Source organism: Pygocentrus nattereri, chromosome 10, assembly GCF_015220715.1.
Source record: "Pygocentrus nattereri isolate fPygNat1 chromosome 10, fPygNat1.pri, whole genome shotgun sequence".
In the NCBI taxonomy this organism is placed as follows: Eukaryota; Metazoa; Chordata; class Actinopteri; order Characiformes; family Serrasalmidae; genus Pygocentrus; species Pygocentrus nattereri.
In genome coordinates this window covers 44,475,219-44,496,533 of record NC_051220.1, presented here as the reverse complement: position 1 = coordinate 44,496,533, position 21,315 = coordinate 44,475,219, and the positions used below count along the sequence as shown (strand labels likewise).

The 21,315-nt window shown below is 45.3% G+C and overlaps 2 protein-coding genes across 2 annotated transcripts in view; one reads left to right on the top strand and one right to left on the bottom strand.

Moving 5' to 3' along the window:
* Positions 1-919: 919 nt before the first annotated feature.
* Positions 920-14,628, bottom strand: calm1a (calmodulin 1a). The gene is made up of 6 exons (XM_037541747.1): positions 14,498-14,628; positions 5,335-5,365; positions 3,745-3,888; positions 2,955-3,061; positions 2,632-2,767; positions 920-1,234 (listed from the first exon to the last, which is right to left on the bottom strand). Exons 1-6 carry the CDS (start codon positions 14,498-14,500, stop codon positions 1,206-1,208), a joined length of 450 nt encoding a protein of 149 aa, XP_037397644.1. The 5' UTR covers positions 14,501-14,628; the 3' UTR covers positions 920-1,205.
* A 2,853-nt stretch (positions 14,629-17,481) lies between these two features.
* nrde2 (NRDE-2, necessary for RNA interference, domain containing) overlaps positions 17,482-21,315 on the top strand; it is a 19,605-nt gene continuing 15,771 nt past the window's right edge. Inside the window, exons 1-3 of the mRNA XM_037541693.1 lie at positions 17,482-17,603; positions 19,745-19,844; positions 20,681-20,857. Coding sequence (XP_037397590.1) covers positions 17,546-17,603; positions 19,745-19,844; positions 20,681-20,857 — 335 coding nt within the window. The 5' untranslated portion in view covers positions 17,482-17,545. The remainder of the gene's footprint in view (positions 17,604-19,744; positions 19,845-20,680; positions 20,858-21,315) is intronic.

The following is a 21,315-nucleotide window of genomic DNA, read 5'->3' as shown; positions in this document are numbered from 1 at the left end:
TGTGTTTGGGGGCCGGGCTCCGAGGGAACACTGAAGGGAGGGGCTGTACACCTATATACTGTACACCGTTCCAGTGTTTTGTTCCGCTCTAGACTTGTGATAAAATCACTGTAACGTTCAGCTTCTTGTGAATTATTGCTTTAATGGTTGACTCCAAGCGTCACTTTTGTCCATAATTCTATAGTTTTTTATGGAGTATGTAAAGAATGAAGAAGCTCGGCCAGTAGAAGACTGAAGCAGGTGTGCTGATGGAGCTGCGTAGTGCAGTGACGGAGGATGGACGTCCAGATTCCTCTCCACAGCCTACATGCCTCCTGAGACTGTCTCCACAGCCACTACAGATACGAGTGGCCAGGCAATCCACTGAGGAACACACCCTGGACAAGACGTGTCCTCACTAATGGGACACATTCACCTGTCCAGGGGACTCACACGTACAGTAGAAATAGCAAGCGGTTGCCATGGTGACTTGCTGTAAACTGGTAAACTGACTCACGGTAGAAGAACAGAGCTGGATGGCTGGTCGAGTTCAGGGTCTTTTATTGGAAAAAAATGAGAAGACTAGCAGGTACAACTTAGAAAGGATGCAAACAGAAACCGAAAAGTCCAGAAGGTTCTTTTCTGTCTGAGTCTAAAGGCGCGACAAAGTCAGAGAGAAAAAACTGGAGGAACCTTCTGGATTTTTCAGATTTTTTCAGAAGAAAGAACCAGAGAAACTTCAACTTAGTCATAATATGAAGCCCCGCCCTGGCCCCGCCCCTTCGGCCAAACCCATTTAAAATGTTTAAATCTTAATTTTTCTTAAAAATACCTGTTCTGTTTAATCAAACTGTAAAGCCGCCCAAATCCCACCCCCCCACCGGTGGAATCTCACTGTAAGCCCTTATTAAGGTTAATTACCCCCCCCCCCCCTAAAAAAAAAAACAAAAAAAAAAAAAACAGATCTGTCCTCCACTGGTCAAACAGCACTGGATGGCAGGAGAAGAGCTTCGGTGTGGAGTTTTAAGACATCTAAGCTCGATCTTTGGGAAGAGAACCGGAACATTCACACCATGTTTTCTGTCTTCGTTTTCCAACATTCAGTAACTTTTTCAGTGTAGAAACGACTGTAAATACATGATTACTACATTTTTTGCAGGAGGAGGTCAGAAAAACATTCGACTGATTCGTTGTTTGTCTAAGGAGGTCGGCAGAACAGCAGCTCTTCACTTTGCCGTCATCATTTGTACGAACTCTGTGGAGAGAAGCAGAAAGCGAGACGTGAGCGATTAAACAGCGCTCAGAGAATTCCCACTGTTCAGACACTAGAGGGCGCTGCAGAGAACAGTCTCCGATCAAACGTAGTGCAATGTTTACTTAAACGGAAACGGTGGTTAAACACTGCTGTGTTACACAAGCCCTGTAGCTACGGCAGCTGAGGACATTCTCAGTGTGCTTTTTCTGATGAAACGGGTTTAAATATTTAAGTCTAGCGTCTTCAGCAGCTGCGTAGACCAAACTGCAGCGGCCGCGTTTATAGAATCTTTATTCCAATTTTTAATACGGTGGCGTTTTGATACACATTGCTGCTGATTGGCCAACACCTCTGACACGACAACGAGAAAAAACACATCAAAGCTGCTGCACAGTTTCTCACAGTTTCACAGTTTCTCACAGTTTCACACAGTTTCTCACAGTTTCACAGTTTCTCACAGTTTCACACAGTTTCTCACAGTTTCACAGTTTCTCACAGTTTCTCACAGTTTCTCACAGTTTCACACACTTTCACAGTTTCACGCAGTTTCAACCCAGAAAAACGCAGCAAAACTGTTCACAGCATTCTGATACTGATTGTGCCCCTGGACTGTTTTGGCACTAGAGGGCGCTCCTGAGAACAGGATCTAGTAAAGTCTTACCGCAAAACTGCAGTTTGTAAATGGTGAATAATTTTATACAGAAAAACTTTACATCCAGGAGTAAAGATGATCTTAATTAGCCACGTTAAGCGGAACATTAACGATCATGTTTTCTGTGTTTGATGCTTAGTTACCTTCTTAAACAAAGATGGTTCTTCAAGGATTCTTTAGTAATGGTTCTGTATAGAATCATAAGTTCTACATAGAACCAGTTGCCTGCTTGAATGGTTCTCTGCATAGTGCAATGGTTCTTCAGGGTGATGGAGAATGTGTTGAAAAGGGATCTGTTGTATACAAGCTTGACGTCATAACAACAGCAGAACCGTTCTTCACCGTTAGCTTAAGGTGCCGTTTTATTCGACGTTGTTCTTTTATTTTTATTCATTTTTTTTATTAATCTGTTTTTAATTTTTATTTATTTTTAATTAAGCTTTCAGTAGTTAATAATTGAATTTGTTCATTTAGTCTTTATTTATTTTATTTCATTTTAACTTGATCTCTGTTTAATTTGCTCACCTGTGTTGTAAGCGAGGTGCACCGTCAATGTGCTTCTCAAAGTTGAGAGCAAGGTTGACTGGTGGACTGATTGAGGAACCAAATCAGGCTCATTTTCACAAAGTTCTCCTTCTTCTCACACAAACAGTACATTTCCATGGTTCATCATGAAACACCGATGTGGCAGATGATGAACATCATGCCTTGGAGGTCAGTCCATAGCTAGGTGTCCATCTCTCACCTTCATAGTTGACCTGTCCGTCTCCATCGACATCAGCTTCCCTGATCATCTCGTCCACTTCCTCGTCCGTGAGCTTCTCGCCCAGGTTTGTCATGACGTGGCGAAGCTCTGCTGCACTGATGTAACCGTTCCCATCCTAATGAAGAACAACGAGAGAACGGAGAACAAAAACAACATAAACATTGAAGGATGTTCAACAGAATGACTGTGTGGATCATATGAACATTACAGAACCTGCTAATCAACAGTTTCATCTGCTAATTTAGTTCTGTCAAGAATATTTTACCAGTCACGCCCACACACAGCGCACACACTCCTGTCACCTTGTCGAACACTCTGAAAGCTTCACGGATTTCCTCCTCACTGTCTGTGTCCTTCATTTTCCTGGCCATCATGGTCAGAAATTCGGGGAAGTCGATGGTTCCGTTACCTGAAGAGGAGAGAAGTGCAGGAAAGCACTCACTTTCTCCGAAGACTTAAAAAGTAAAAGTGTGAAAAGTGTGTGCGTTTACGGGCACCATCTACTGACCACACAGACCGCCTGCTATCTGCACACACAGTCTACTGACTGCACACCTCACACAGTCTGCCTATCTACACAGTCCACTGACTGAACAGACTGCCTATCTGCAGACTGTCTAATTACAGCCCATAGACTGCCTACTGACTGTACAGACTGTATCTGCACAGACCACCTATCTGCACACACTCCGCCTACTGACTGCACATAGACCGTGTACTGACTGCACACAGACTGTATATGTACTGCACGTTGACCATGCACTGACTGTACAGACCATCTACTGCCTGCACGGTCTGTATGTACTCTGAGCTTCTCCATCACATCAGCACTTTAAAGAAGTATCTGTGTTTTATTCAAATGCAGGACTGAACGACTTTACAGTCAAAATTAAAGGAGTAATTTTATTATTACCCATAATTCCTAATACTTTACTCTGTAGTAATTTACTATTGACTAAATTACTTACACTGCGGTTTATTATCAGTTCTGACGAGTTACAGCTGAGAGAGAAACACTGTTCCTCTGATCTCCGTTTCCTCTACAGCTTCCTGTTTGGCGTTACAGTGAAATGTTTCCCCTTTAAATCTCACCGTCTGCGTCCACCTCATTAATCATGTCCTGAAGCTCCGCCTCCGTGGGGTTCTGTCCGAGTGACCTCATCACCGTGCCCAGCTCTTTAGTGGTGATGGTGCCATCGCCGTCTTTATCGAACAGCGAGAACGCCTCCTTAAACTCTGGAGAACAAACAGAACCCAACGCATAACTTTAGAGTTCAGCATCGGTTTCTGTTCTCAGACAGAACACACACACACTCACTAACACACACACACACACACTCACTAACACACACACACACACACACACACACTCACACACACACACACACACACACACACACACACACACTCACTAACACACACACACACACACACTCACACACACACACACACACACACTCACTAACACACACACACACACACTCACTAACACACACACACACTCACTAACACACACACACACACTCACTAACACACACACACACACACACACACTCACTAACACACACACACACACACACACTCACTAACACACACACACACACACACACACACTCACTAACACACACACACACACTCACACACACACACACACTCACACACACACACACACACACACTCACACACACACACACACACTCACTAACACACACACACACACTCACTAACACTAACACACACACACACTCACACACTCAAACACACACTCACTAACACACACACACACTCACTAACACACACACACACACTCACTAACACACACACACACACTCACTAACACACACACACACACACACACTCACTAACACACACACACACACACACACACACTCACTAACACACACACACACACACACACACACTCACTAACACACACACACACACTCACACACACACACACACTCACACACACACACACACACACACTCACACACACACACACACACTCACTAACACACACACACACACTCACTAACACTAACACACACACACACTCACACACTCAAACACACACTCACTAACACACACACACACTCACTAACACACACACACACACTCACTAACACACACACACACACACACACACACTCACTAAAACACACACACACTCACTAACACACACACACACACACACACACACACACACACACACACACACACACACACTCACACTCACACACACTCACACACACACACACACTCACTAACACACACACACACACACTCACACACACACACACACACACACTCACACACACACACACACTCACTAACACACACACACTCACTAACACACACACACACACACACACTCACTCACTAACACACACACACACACACACTCACTAACACACACACACACACTCACTAACACACACACACACACTCACTAAAACACACACACACTCACTAACACACACACACACACACTCACTAACACACACACACACACACACTCACTAAAACACACACACACACACACTCACTAAAACACACACACACACACACACTCACTAAAACACACACACACTCACTAACACACACTCACTAACACACACACACACAGTAACACACACACACACAGTAACACACACACACACACACACACACAGAGCTCCTTACCAGCAATCTGCTCTTCTGTGAGTTGATCAGCCTGTTAGAAAGAGCCAGAGAAGAGGAAGAAAGACAGATAGACACACAGACAGATAGACAGACAGACAGAAAGAGAATTAGTGCAGAGACTGAAGGTTCAGTTATTATCACTCCATCGCTCCTTCAGCTCATCTGACAACAAAGCAGATAAGAGTGCGGTCAGTTACACTCTGAGCAGCTCCGATCTGTTTGATCTGTAATGCACAGTAAAAATACAGGCATGAGACAGAACCAGGGAAATCTCAGAGAACCAGCCTCTCAGGTTCTCACTAACACAACTACAGCGACAGAGTTTCTCTGCTTCTGCTTTTAATCTCCACTTCCTCAGATTAATCCTGAGAGCTGGAAAACTGTGTGCATTCCCACATTCTCCTTTTCCACAGACACTGAACAGTGTTGGAAAACTTCACACCCAGCACAGTTAACGGACTCTCCACTGTCTGGACACAAGCTCTATATAGTAAACACTGTCATGGAGACGGCAGCACGCACACACACACACACACACACACACACACACACACACAAACACACACAAACACACACAAACACACACAAACACAAACATACACACACACACACACACACACACAAACACAAACATACACACACACACACACACAAACATACACACAAACATACACACACACACACACACAAACACAAATATACACACACAAACACAAATATACACAAACACACACACACACACACAAACACACACAAATATACACACACACACACAAACATACACACACACACACACACAAACACAAATATACACACACAAACACAAATATACACAAACACACACACACACACACACACAAACATACACACACACACACACACAAACACACACAAACACAAATATATACACACACAAACACAAATATACACACACACACACACACACAAACATACACAAACATACACAAGCACACACACAAATATATACACACACACATACACACGCACACACACAAATATATATACACACACACACACACACACGCACAAACATACACACACACACTGAACAACATCTCTCTCTATCTCAGCTTCATCATTATAAAGGTACAGAAATCTCCAAACTAGTTAAATGACTAACAGTTTTCTTCATTATATAAATCACTGTGATGGACCACTTCTCCAGGGTGTATCCTGCCTTCTGCCCAATGACAGCTGGGATAGGCTCCAGCTCACCACCGTGACCCAGCAGGATCAGCGGTTTAGGTGTGTGTGTGTGTGTGTGTGTGTGTTATAAATTAAAGAATTTTTTTATTGGATGTAAAAATCAAACAAACAGTACTGTTCAGTCTTCAGAGGAAATTCGCCATTCAAGGAAAAGGTTTGGTTCTTGTGATGTCACAAAAAGCAACACATTTACAATACCTTTATTCCCATTCAGCCTACAGCCGTTTAGCTCCACCCATTCAGCCTACAGCTGTTTAGCTCCACCCATTCAGCCTACAGCCGTTAAGCTCCACCCATTCAGCCTACAGCCGTTTAGCTGCACCCATTCAGCCTATAGCAGTTTAGCCCCACCCATTCAGTCTGAAGTTATAGGGAATTCTTCAGCATTCCAGAAACACAATACAGAGCAGCCAATCGTAACAGAGCCCACTGACATATAGAGTCTTAAAGGCACAGTAACAAAAACAGCCTATTTGATTGTAAAGGATAAAGAGTAGATGGAACGCGTTAATGTCCAAATGAAAAATGACTTTTTGGTACCATAAAAACACAAAAGCATAATGAGAGAAACGTGGCGCTTTAAAGTGGGTCGGGTTTCGAAATTTCTATTAGTCAATTAATCAATATGTAACTGAGAGAACTTTCACTCTCTCTCTCTGTCTCTCCATCTTTCTCTGTGTCTCTCTCTCTCTCTCTGTGTGCCTTTCTGTCTCTCTGTGTCTCTCTCTCTGTGTCTCTCCGTCTTTCTCTGTGTGTCTCTCTCTCTCTGTCTCTCCATCTTTCTCTGTGTGTCTCTCTCTCTCTCTCTGTGTCTCTCTCTCTCTCTCTGTGTGTCTCTCTGTGTGCCTTTCTGTCTCTCTCTCTGTGTCTCTCCGTCTTTCTCTGTGTGTCTCTCTCTCTCTCTCTCTCTCTGTGTGCCTTTCTGTCTCTCTCTGTGTGTCTCTCTCTCCGTCTCTCCGTCTTTCTCTGTGTGTCTCTCTCTGACTCTCTGTGTGTGTCTCTCTCTCTGTGTGTCTCTCTGTGTGTCTTTCTGTCTCTCTCTGTGTCTCTCCGTCTTTCTCTGTGTGTCTCTCGCTGACTCTCTGTGTGCGTCTCTCTCTCTCTCTCTGTGTGTCTCTCTGTGTGCCTTTCTGTCTCTCTCTGTGCCTTTCTGTCTCTGTGTGTCTCTCTCTCTGTCTCTCTCTGTGTCTCTCTCTGTGTCTCTCTCTGTGTCTCTCTCTGTGTCTCTCTCTGTGTCTCTCTCTGTGTCTCTCTGTCTTTCTCTGTGTCTCTCTCTGTCTTTCTCTGTGTGTCTCTCTGTCTTTCTCTGTGTGTCTCTCTCTGACTCTGTCTCTTTCTCCACCTTTATATTGTCCAGTTGGATGTCCGTCAGGTTGGCCACCAGCCTCTTAGCCTTCGGTTCATGCTGCCACGTCTCTGACTTCTTCATCTCTGCTCTGCCTTGCATCTTCCCGGCCACCTTCCTAGGCTTCACCTCTGCCATGTTGGGGTTTTTAGAGGTCAGAGCATCCAGAGCTCCTCTGATCATCACCAAACCTTCAGCCAGACTGTCGGCCCGTTTGGCGTTCTGCACAGCCGTCTTCCGGACCTCCTGCAGGCCGAGCTTGACATCCTGCAGCTCCTTCACCACCCCGTCCACCCGGCTGGTAGTGGAGTCCACCATCATCTGCAGAAAAGACCTGTAGTTCCTCTCCTGCTGCTCCATCAGCTCAGAGTAGAAAAACTGCTGCTGGTCCAGGAGCTCGTAAACCACAGCCAGAGTCAGGGATTCTTGCTCTGGGTGCACGAACGGACGTTTGGACACCATCTCTCTCCTTCTGCACACAGGCTTTAGCATTGGTGGAGTGTGGTTGGGCAGATGGAAAGCAGCCCTCTGAAGGTGAAGAGGAGGATGGGATGGCATGAACATCGCTTGGAACTTGTGCCCAGATGAAGAACCGCCTCATTTCAGCAGAGGATCTAGGCTTCATGTGATGGATTTGCATTGTGTTTTCCACCACAATCCGGCCTGTCAGTGGTGCGATAAAGTTTCAGAGCAGGACACTTCTGTGATTGCACCTGCCGCTCACCCTCCTGCTGCGATGAAAAAGCCTCACCTGGATGCCCTACAGCAGGGGTCATCAGCACCAGTTCTGGAGGGCTGGAGGCCTCCATAGTTTGGTAAGTTCCTCATCAAAAGCCTGATTCAGATGGGATTAGTTCTCCATGGAGAGGTGCATGATGCCAGGTAACCTCAGGGTGTCTGTAATGTCGATGAGCGATTTACATGGAATAAGAAATCTCGGTCTCAATGACCGAAGAGGAGCGGCTACTCGATTTACATGCTGCCTTCACTCCAGACACGAGTAGAGAAGACATTTAAACATTTCATTTAGTGGTTACTTTGTTCACTCTAACCATTTTACCTTTATGTCTTAAGTAAATGCAGTGCATCATCAGCAACCCCAAATTCACAGCCAACGGTCAACATCAGCGCATAAAATCAAACTTTAACTTTTTGAACAGAAGCAAAGGCTTCCTTGAGCCTCTTAAGAAACTCCTTTTCCACAGGACTTCAGTTTTTTTTAGCAACATGTTGACGTGCACAGGATTAACAGCCTAGGGATTATTTTTATGCCCCGTTTATTGAAGGTAAAAGGTGCCAGAATCTTTGCTGATGTGGGAGCGCAGCCGGTAAAAATGCTGTTTCTGGATTTAAGTAATCTTGTATTTCTTTAATATCTACTATCCTGTTCATCTCTCACACAGTCAGGTTCTCCTCCAGGTGTTTGACAGTCTTTCCCATCAGTCACTGGTGTATCTCCTGGATCTTTCCTGGATCCATCTGATCCCAGACTTCTTTGTTAACATGCTTCATCTTCTTTGTAAAATTGTCTCACATATTTTTTCTTTTAAATTCCTTTTAAATTCCTGTTAAAGAGTTTCTCCTTTCGAGTCTTGCTTCCTCTCAGTGGTTCTTCTTCATGCTTTTAAGGAAATTTTCTGTGTCCCCTTCAATGCTCGCTGGGGGGTCTGCACACACATATCTGGAAAATCTGCTGTGGAGTACAAACAGTCCGGTGGGTCAGACAGGTCAGTGTGGCATCCCTTTAAGCTGACTGGACAGCACAGAGAGTGATAACCTGTCAGCTTAGTAAAAAGAGTTGTAGCCTTCAGACTGTCTGAATCTCCTGTGTGCTCTGCTCTCGGTTTACAGGCTCCTCTGAGCCTCTCGGCTTTCCACCCCCAGGTCTGCTGTACTCCTCTCACTCTATGGTTGAATGGCATTCTGGGTTTACTGTGCCAGAACATCTCCATCACTCTGACTGCACTGCACATATCACAAACACATCCCTGCATGCTGGATTTACTTCATCTGCTTTGTCCATTGAAGCAGCAGAACATGGGAAGCTGGAGAACATGGGAAGCTGGAGAACATGGGAAGCTGGAGAATGTGTTGCAGTGTCTCTTATTTCTCTGTTTCTACTCATCACCCTCCAGGAGCCAAATACAGAGAGGAAATGTCGATCTCTCCATGAATATGGAGGTGAAATCTGTCTAGATCCCAAATGCAGAAGAGAAACCTAATGTTCCTCTTGTTCCTGTAAGATTACAGTTTAGTTCAGCCAATTAGCTCAAAATACACATTTCACTATTATACACAATTCAATTTATCACAGTATTGCAACTAAAGTATTACAGTACAACTTCTGTCTGAACGTGACTGAATCCAAATGCAGGAGTGTTGGGATGGATTGTTTGGATTAGGGAATGTGATGCAGCAGGATTCTGCAGCAGGGTTTGGAACGTGGCCTGGATTGGAGAATGTGGTACAGCAGGGTGCGGAACGTGGCCTGGATTGGAGAATGTGATACAGCAGGGTGTGGAATGTGGCCTGGATTGGCGAATGTGGTACAGTAGGATGTGGAACGTTGCCTGGATTGGAGAATGTGGTACAGCAGGATGTGGAATGTGGCCTGGATTGGAGAATGTGGTACAGCAGGATGTGGAATGTGGCCTGGATTGGAGAATGTGCTACAGTAGGGCACGGAACGTGGCCTGAATTGGAGAATGTGCTACAGCAGGATGTAGAACGTTGCCTGGATTGGAGAATGTGCTACAGTAGGGCACGGAACGTGGCCTGAATTGGAGAATGTGGTACAGCAGGATGTGGAACGTGGCCTGGATTGGAGAATGTGGTACAGCAGGATATGGAACGTCACCTTGATTGGAGAATGTGGTACAGCAGAATGTGGAACATGGCCTGGATTGGAGAATGTGGTACAGCAGGATGTGGAACGTCACCTTGATTGGAGAATGTGGTACAGCAGAATGTGGAACGTGGCCTGGATTGGAGAATGTGGTACAGCAGAATGTGGAACGTCACCTTGATTGGAGAATGTGGTACAGCAGAATGTGGAACGTGGCCTGGATTGGAGAATGTGGTACAGCAGGATGTGGAACGTCACCTTGATTGGAGAATGTGGTACAGCAGAATGTGGAACGTCACCTTGATTGGAGAATGTGGTACAGCAGAATGTGGAACGTGGCCTGAATTGGAGAATGCGGCACATTCACACTCACTCACACCCGTTTTTAGCTGAATAGGCAGCTGTATATGATGTGTAGACGACGACTGCACACAGTGCCTCCGTTAGTTAGAGTTAGAGGTGCTGAATCTTATTCAGACTGTCTTTCTACAGATTTCCACAAGCATTTTGGTTTGATGCCAGAATCTGGTCAGGAATACATTTTCATTGACATGCTGAGCAAAATTAACGTAAATATTTAAATAATCATTCAGAGCCCAAAGATTAGCTTTAATTAGGCATGATAAGCTAATATGCTAGGCTAACATGAAAAGCTAACGCAACTCTCACAACCTCATCAACACACTTCTCACAACCTCATCAACACACATCTCACAACCTCATCAACACACTTCTCACAACCTCATCAACACACATCTCACAACCTCATCAACACACATCTCACAACCTCATCAACACACTTCTCACAACCTCATCAACACACTTCTCACAACCTCATCAACACACATCTCACAACCTCATCAACACACTTCTCACAACCTCATCAACACACATCTCACAACCTCATCAACACACTTCTCACAACCTCATCAACACACATCTCACAACCTCATCAACACACTTCTCACAACCTCATCAACACACTTCTCACAACCTCATCAACACACTTCTCACAACCTCAACACACATCTCACAACCTCATCAACACACTTCTCACAACCTCTCACTCATAACCCCAACACACTCATAACCCCAACACACTCATAACCCCAACACACTCATAACTCCCCAACAGTCATAACTCCCCAACAGTCATAACTCCCCAACAGTCATAACTCCCCAACACACTCATAACCCCCCAACACACTCATAACCCCCCAACACACTCATAACCCCAACACACTCATAACCCTTCAACACACTCATAACCCCCCACCACCCTCATAACTCCACAACGCAGTCATAACTCCAACACACTCATAGCCCCACCACCCTCATAACTCCACAACGCAGTCATAACTCCAACACACTCATAGCCCCACCACCCTCATAACTCCCCAACGCAGTCATAACTCCAACACACTCATAGCCCCACCACCCTCATGACTCCACAACGCAGTCATAACTCCAACACACTCATAGCCCCACCACCCTCATGACTCCCCAACGCAGTCATAACTCCAACACACTCATAGCCCCATCACCCTCATAACTCCCCAACGCAGTCATAACTCCAACACACTCATAGCCCCACCACCCTCATAACTCCACAACGCAGTCATAACTCCAACACACTCATAGCCCCACCACCCTCATAACTCCACAACGCAGTCATAACTCCAACACACTCATAGCCCCACCACCCTCATGACTCCACAACGCAGTCATAACTCCAACACACTCATAGCCCCACCACCCTCATGACTCCACAACGCAGTCATAACTCCAACACACTCATAGCCCCACCACCCTCATAACTCCACAACGCAGTCATAACTTCAACACACTCATAGCCCCACCACCCTCATGACTCCACAACGCAGTCATAACTCCAACACACTCATAGCCCCACCACCCTCATAACTCCACAACGCAGTCATAACTCCAACACACTCATAGCCCCACCACCCTCATAACTCCACAACGCAGTCATAACTCCAACACACTCATAGCCCCACCACCCTCATGACTCCACAACGCAGTCATAACTCCAACACACTCATAGCCCCACCACCCTCATGACTCCACAACGCAGTCATAACTCCAACACACTCATAGCCCCACCACCCTCATAACTCCCCAACGCAGTCATAACTCCAACACACTCATAGCCCCACCACCCTCATAACTCCCCAACGCAGTCATAACTCCAACACACTCATAGCCCCACCACCCTCATAACTCCACAACGCAGTCATAACTCCAACACACTCATAGCCCCACCACCCTCATAACTCCACAACGCAGTCATAACTCCAACACACTCATAGCCCCACCACCCTCATGACTCCACAACGCAGTCATAACTCCAACACACTCATAGCCCCACCACCCTCATGACTCCACAACGCAGTCATAACTCCAACACACTCATAGCCCCACCACCCTCATAACTCCACAACGCAGTCATAACTCCAACACACTCATAGCCCCACCACCCTCATAACTCCCCAACGCAGTCATAACTGCAACACACTCATAGCCCCACCACCCTCATAACTCCCCAACGCAGTCATAACTCCAACACACTCATAGCCCCACCACCCTCATAACTCCCCAACGCAGTCATAACTCCAACACACTCATAGCCCCACCACCCTCATGACTCCACAACGCAGTCATAACTCCAACACACTCACAGCCCCACCACCCTCATAACTCCACAACGCAGTCATAACTCCAACACACTCATAGCCCCACCACCCTCATGACTCCACAACGCAGTCATAACTCCAACACACTCATAGCCCCACCACCCTCATAACTCCACAACGCAGTCATAACTTCAACACACTCATAGCCCCACCACCCTCATGACTCCACAACGCAGTCATAACTCCAACACACTCATAGCCCCACCACCCTCATAACTCCCCAACGCAGTCATAACTCCAACACACTCATAGCCCCACCACCCTCATAACTCCCCAACGCAGTCATAACTCCAACACACTCATAGCCCCACCACCCTCATAACTCCCCAACGCAGTCATAACTCCAACACACTCATAGCCCCACCACCCTCATGACTCCACAACGCAGTCATAACTCCAACACACTCACAGCCCCACCACCCTCATAACTCCACAACGCAGTCATAACTTCAACACACTCATAGCCCCACCACCCTCATGACTCCACAACGCAGTCATAACTCCAACACACTCATAGCCCCACCACCCTCATGACTCCACAACGCAGTCATAACTCCAACACACTCATAGCCCCACCACCCTCATGACTCCACAACGCAGTCATAACTCCAACACACTCATAGCCCCACCACCCTCATAACTCCACAACGCAGTCATAACTCCAACACACTCATAGCCCCACCACCCTCATAACTCCACAACGCAGTCATAACTCCAACACACTCATAGCCCCACCACCCTCATGACTCCACAACGCAGTCATAACTCCAACACACTCATAGCCCCACCACCGTAAAGCACTAATATCAGTCACTGTTTTCTCTCTCATCAAAACAATCTCGTCATGAAGAGCCCGTCTAAAACAGCTGGAGCGCCAGAACTCCGCAGCGGCGCTGAACACACCTGTACAGGTGCCGAAGCCGCAGGTACAGTAAAGATCACAGATCAGAGACTCAGAGCCGGACAGGCTGACCGAACTGACCCCCAACACAAACACTGATCTGTACAGCTAATAAACTCAGCGGTACATACCATTCTGCAGCTGGATTAGCGGATTATAATCTGCACTGCGGCGCGCGCTGCTGCACGGAGCAAGCCTCGGATCTACAGTGAGGCGAGTGAGTGAGTGTGTGAGAGTGTGTGTTTGTTTGTGTTTGTGTGTGTGTGTGTGTTTATGAGCGTGTGTGTGTGTGTGTGTGTGTTTATGAGCAAGTGTTCAGCGCTTTATGGGGACCCAGGTTGCTAAACACTGACGTTGTGGGCACATTTGGCCGCTCTTAAAGTTGTTATTATTATTATTATAATAATAATAAATATTATTATTATTATTATTATTATTAGCTTTTGTTTGCTGGTTACATTAAACACTGTCGTCTAGTCGAAGCTCAGTTCCAGAAGCGCGTGCAGAGAATCCACAAAGACAGCAATACAAACACTCCTGTGTGCGCGCGCGCTAGTGTGTGTCCCTCCGCGCCGTTTCACACTCTTCCGCGCTGTAGCCCCGCCCACTCAGCACCTTTGCAGGAGGAACACCTGAATCAGACGTCACTGAAACAGGTGACCGGATTCACTTCAATATTAATTGAACATCATTTATACAGTATTTATGCCAGATTACTGCCTGAGTAATAATCTAGATGATTAGAGAAGTGTCTACAGCGCATTCCATAAATTACAGAGCAGCTCAAAGAGCTTTAGAGCCCAGAGCGAGAATAACAGCACAGCTGGTCCAGCTGGAAGCGCATTAACACTGATGGTGAGCGCTTGATGGTTCCTGGTGATTCTGTATTGTGTTGGTGTTGTTTAATGGGTTTGTTCTCACAGTGTAAAGGATCCTAATGGTTTAACAGGAGACACGTGCCTGATTCTGAATGTATTTAATGGATTTCTACTGGGACCTAATGGTGTTCTACAGGTCCGTATTGGAAACCATTAAGCCCATTCCCATTAGAAAGCGAAACCATTAGGCTTTAATCCTGATGGTATTTAATGGTCTTTTTTCAGCAGGACAGGGAAAATAAAAAAGACAGAAAACACAATTTGATGATTTTAAAAATAATAACTATAATACTAATATTAATATAATAACAATAATAATAAAAATAAAATAATAAGTGACTAATTTTGAACACAAACATGAAACAAGTCACTGTAGTTTGTTTATTATTTTAAGGCCTTTAATTCCGTTTTTCGGTTTCATTCTGACAGATTTCAGGAGTTTTGATTAAATCACAGATTAATTAAATTCTGAAAAACTGCAACTAATTTCTGCTTCTATAAAATGGATTTATAATCAAGACAGGAGGTCATCAGCACTGATTGCGCCGGTACGTTATTATTATTGTTATTGTTATTGTTATTATTATTATTATTGTTGTTGTTGTTGTTGTTCTTGCTGTAATCACTCCTCTTCATGAGGGAAGTCCAGCTGGTCTCTCGCGCGCCGTGATGGGATCTGATTATAATATCTTTGTTTTTTTTTAATGTGTTATTTAAACTCGCAGCTCCTCCGTGCGGCACTAGATCCAGGCGGAAGGTTACTCTCCTGGCCGTCCAGTGTGCGGAGGCTGCAAATATCCAGCAAGACACTGCGAAGCTGATTGGTCGTCGCACAGCCGCAGCTCCGCCTCCGCTGTATCCTCGTCTCTGATTAGCTGCGCGAGGCCTGCAATGCGTCAACCCTGCAGCGCGCGTTTCAAACTCCAAATAAACTAAAACCATAAAACTAACATAAACACCATCAACTAAACATCAGACACCATCAACTATACATCAAACAACATCAACTAAACATCAGACACCATCAACTAAACATCAAACACCATCAAACAGCATCAACTAAACATCAGACACCATCAACTAAACATCAAACAGCATCAACTAAACATCAGACACCATCAACTAAACATCAGACAACATCAACTAAACATCAAACAGCATCAACTAAACATCAAACAGCATCAACTAAACATCAAACAGCATCAACTAAACATCAGACACCATCAACTAAACATCAAACAGCATCAACTAAACATCAAACAACATAAACTAAACATCAAACGGCATCGACTAAACATCAAACAACATCAACTAAACATCAAACAGCATCAACTAAACATCAAACAGCATCGACTAAACATCAGACACAATCGACTAAACATCAAACAACATCGACTAAACATCAAACAGCATCGATTAAACATCAAACAGCATCGACTAAACATCAAACAGCATCGACTAAACATCAAACAACATCGACTAAACATCAAACAGCATCGACTAAACATCAGACACAATCGACTAAACATCAAACAACATCAACTAAACATCAAACAGCATCGATTAAACATCAAACAGCATCGACTAAACATCAGACACCATCGACTAAACATCAAACAACATCAACTAAACATCAAACAGCATCAACTAAACATCAGACAGCATCAACTAAACATCAAACAGCATCGACTAAACATCAGACACAATCGACTAAACATCAAACAACATCAACTAAACATCAAACAGCATCGATTAAACATCAAACAGCATCGACTAAACATCAGACACCAATCGACTAAACATTAAACAACATCAACTAAACATCAAACAGCATCAACTAAACATCAGACACCATCAACTAAACATCAAACAGCATCGACTAAACATCAAACAGCATCGATTAAACATCAAACAGCATCGACTAAACATCAGACACCAATCGACTAAACATCAAACAGCATCGACTAAACATCAAACAGCATCAACTAAATAAAAAATTAAAGATCATTAAACTACACAGAAAATAAATTGATCGAGTAATAAGGCTGAAGAATAAACATCTGGTTAGGATTTGGAGTACTTCAGTATAATAATAATAATAATAATAATAATAATAATAACAACAGGGAAGTGTAAAATAATCTGAATTTATATGTTTAGAAATATAAAAACTATTTTATGTCTTTATTTTGACTCGAATGGCTGTGCCGCTCGCCGTGACGTCATCGTTAAGCGCCCGTGTTTGTGTGGCTGGTTTAGCTTTAGCGCGTTAGCTCGTTAGCGCGTTAGCTCCGCGGCGCTATGGCTTTATTCCCAGCTTTCTCGGGGGCGTCGGACTCCGACAGCGGCCGGAGGAAAGGTGAGTTTAACGGGTTCAGACCGACCGACCGACCCCGCGGGGCTAAAACCGCTCATTTACACTAAAGCTCGTACAACCAACGGGTCATCGCCCAGATACACACACACACACACACACACACTCTGGACATCAGCTCCTCTCTCACACACTCACTCACACACACACACACACACTCACACTGGACATCAGCTCCTCTCTCACACACTCACACACACACACACACACACACACACTCTGGACATCAGCTCCTCTCTCACACACTCACTCACACACACACACACACACACTCACACTGGACATCAGCTCCTCTCTCACACACACACACACACACACACACACACACACTGGACATCAGCTCCTCTATCACACACTCACTCACACACACACACACACACTCACACTGGACATCAGCTCCTCTCTCACACACACACACACACACACACACACACACACACACTGGACATCAGCTCCTCTATCACACACTCACTCACACACACACACACACACACACACTCTGGACATCAGCTCCTCTCTCACACACTCACTCACACACACACTCACACTGGACATCAGCTCCTCTCTCACACACACACACACACACACACACACACTGGACATCAGCTCCTCTATCACACACTCACTCACACACACACACACACACTCACACTGGACATCAGCTCCTCTCTCACACACTCACTCACACACACACACACACACTCTGGACATCAGCTCCTCTCTCACACACTCACTCACACACACACTCACACTGGACATCAGCTCCTCTCTCACACACTCACACACACACACACACACACACACACTGGACATCAGCTCCTCTATCACACACTCACTCACACACACACACACACTCACACTGGACATCAGCTCCTCTCTCACACACTCACTCACACACACACACACTCACACTGGACATCAGCTCCTCTCTCACACACACACACACACACACTGGACATCAGCTCCTCTCTCACACACTCACTCACACACACACTCACACTGGACATCAGCTCCTCTCTCTCACACACACACACACACACTGGACATCAGCTCCTCTCTCACACACTCACACACACACACACTCACACTGGACATCAGCTCCTCACTCACACACACACACACACACACACTCTGGACATCAGCTCCTCTCTCACACACTCACTCACACACACACACACTCACACTGGACATCAGCTCCACTCTCACACACACACACACACTGGACATCAGCTCCTCTATCACACACTCACTCACACACACACACACACTCACACTGGACATCAGCTCCTCTCTCACACACTCACTCACTCACACACACACACACACACTCACACTGGACATCAGCTCCTCTCTCACACACACACACACACACACACACACTGGACATCAGCTCCTCTCTCACACTCTCACTCACACACACACTCACACTGGACATCAGCTCCTCTATCACACACTCACTCACACACACACACACACACACTGGACACCAGCTCCTCTCTCACACACTCACTCACACACACTCACACACACACTCACACTGGACATCAGCTCCTCTCTCACACACACACACACACACTGGACATCAGCTCCTCTCTCACACACACACACACACACTGGACATCAGCTCCTCTCACACACACACACACACACACACACACACACACACACTGGACATCAGCTCCTCTCTCACACACTCACTCACACACACACTGGACACCAGCTCCTCACACACACTCACACACACACTCACACTGGACATCAGCTCCTCTCTCACACACTCACTCACACACACACACTGGACAGCAGCTCCTCACACACACACACACACTGAATCACAATAAGCAGCAGATGACAGAGGAGCTCCCACATCACCAGTGGCTTCACACACTGCTTTGGGCTCCTGTGCGTCTTTATCTGGAGTTAAAGCCGAGCTGCAGTGGATTTCCTGGTTATAATAAAAGTCTTTCAGACACGTTTTACACCCAGCCTGTAGAGTAACGACACCACTGAGAACAGATCAGTAAACATCTACATTTCTCTGGGTTCCTCCGCATGAGTCCAGCGCTGCAGAGCTGAAGGTGAACTGATTGTTATTGACCGTGTTTCTCTCCTTTGTGTCCTGTCAGATCTGGAATGGCTGAGTAATCTGAGTTTCCGTCCTGGCGTGGCTGTGAATCTCCACCAGCATGCTGTGGACAGAGAGACGCTCAGCTCCAGTCCTGCAAGGTGATCTAATAACATAAACCACTGCAGCTCCAGCTCTTTAGGTTTATTCACAGGTAGACTCGGCTCATCAACCATGGGGTCACCAAACATCTCAGAATGTTTTTAATCAATAATCATGTTTTCTATTTACACTAAAGACTCTGTGATGAACCTGACTGTGGAATGTTCAATTAGGAATGAAGTAGATGAGAATCCAGACCTTTACAGGGACCTTTAACTGCGTTCAGTTTCAGAAGAAGGCGGTGGACCTCAGGACCTGACAAATGATTATTAATAATGCTAATATTATTAAAATTCCTATTCCATTCTGCTATTTTCAGGATGTTTCTGCTTGTTTAAAGGGAAATTCCACTGATTTTTCACAAATCCTCCAGAGTGTGCGAGAGCGGTTTGGTGTGAAGTGGTTCAGACGTCTTTACAGTGGTGGTGATGGGAACCAGGCGTCGCCATGACTACAATATAGATATAGACACTTTATTTACCATCCAGAACCTCCAGAGAACCTTCTGAGCTTATATGGAATGTTGATGATGGAAAACAGTGGAAAATCTGGAATAATGAGTTTTCTTTGGGGACTATTTTGCCGCACAGCGCCCTGCATGTCTCCCTCCACCATGAATGGAGTTGAAGTTCTCTAAACTCTCATAAAACAGCGTCTCAGTCATCAGGCAGTGAATTCAGAACCAGTTCATGTAGGAACTTTCTGTAGGAGCTTTTAGAGGGACGTCTGGTTCCCATCACCACCACTGTGAGGAGCTCTGACTCGGTAAGATTCACAGTAAACTGCTCTGTTTACATCTGAAACACTTAATTATGTTTGTGTATTGTCGTTCTAGTCTGCAGAAACCGGAAGAGGAGGATGATTATGATGTGAAATCAAAAAAGAAGAAGAAGAAAGAGAAAAAGAAGAGAAAGAAGAAACGCGGTAGAGGTGGTTCAGAGAGCGGCTCAGACTCCAACACAGTTTATCCGAGTGACCTGCTGAAGAGGAGGAAAGAGGAGATCACAGAGAGGTCAGAGAAACACTGACCACTCACTGTGGACCCATCACTCACACCTCAACTGTCAATCATTGGTCAGGGCGTATTTACTGGACACTCGTCTGTGAAGTGACTGCAGGACTGTAGGGTTTATGACCGATTTACTGGGGATTCTGTATAATTGTGTTACATGTTCATCTTTATTTATCAGAGTTGCGTACAGCATCATAAACGGGGCGCAGGCAGATTTCGGCCGCCGTCATTGAAACTCACGTCTGATAGGAGAGCAGACAGTTTAACAGATTTAAAATAACTGCAAATAAATAATCAAACTTACTGTTAACACCTCCTCAGAGGAAAGCAGCTGGAATGAAGGCTCCCTAAGTGACCGGTTAAACAGGGAATGCTGCTCATTAAAATTCCACTTAAATAGCGAATAATAGAGCTACTCTCCTCGTTTACGTTTGCATCGCTTAATTACCTTTGTTTAC

Coding starts and splice junctions, on each gene's coding strand:
- calm1a (XM_037541747.1), bottom strand. Junction 2,768..2,954: donor CTTTCAGAGTGTTCGACAAG/GTGACAGGAGTG, acceptor GTTCTTCATTAG/GATGGGAACGGTTACATCAG. Junction 1,235..2,631: donor CGGACAGGTCAACTATGAAG/GTGAGAGATGGA, acceptor TTCTCTCCACAG/AGTTCGTACAAATGATGACG.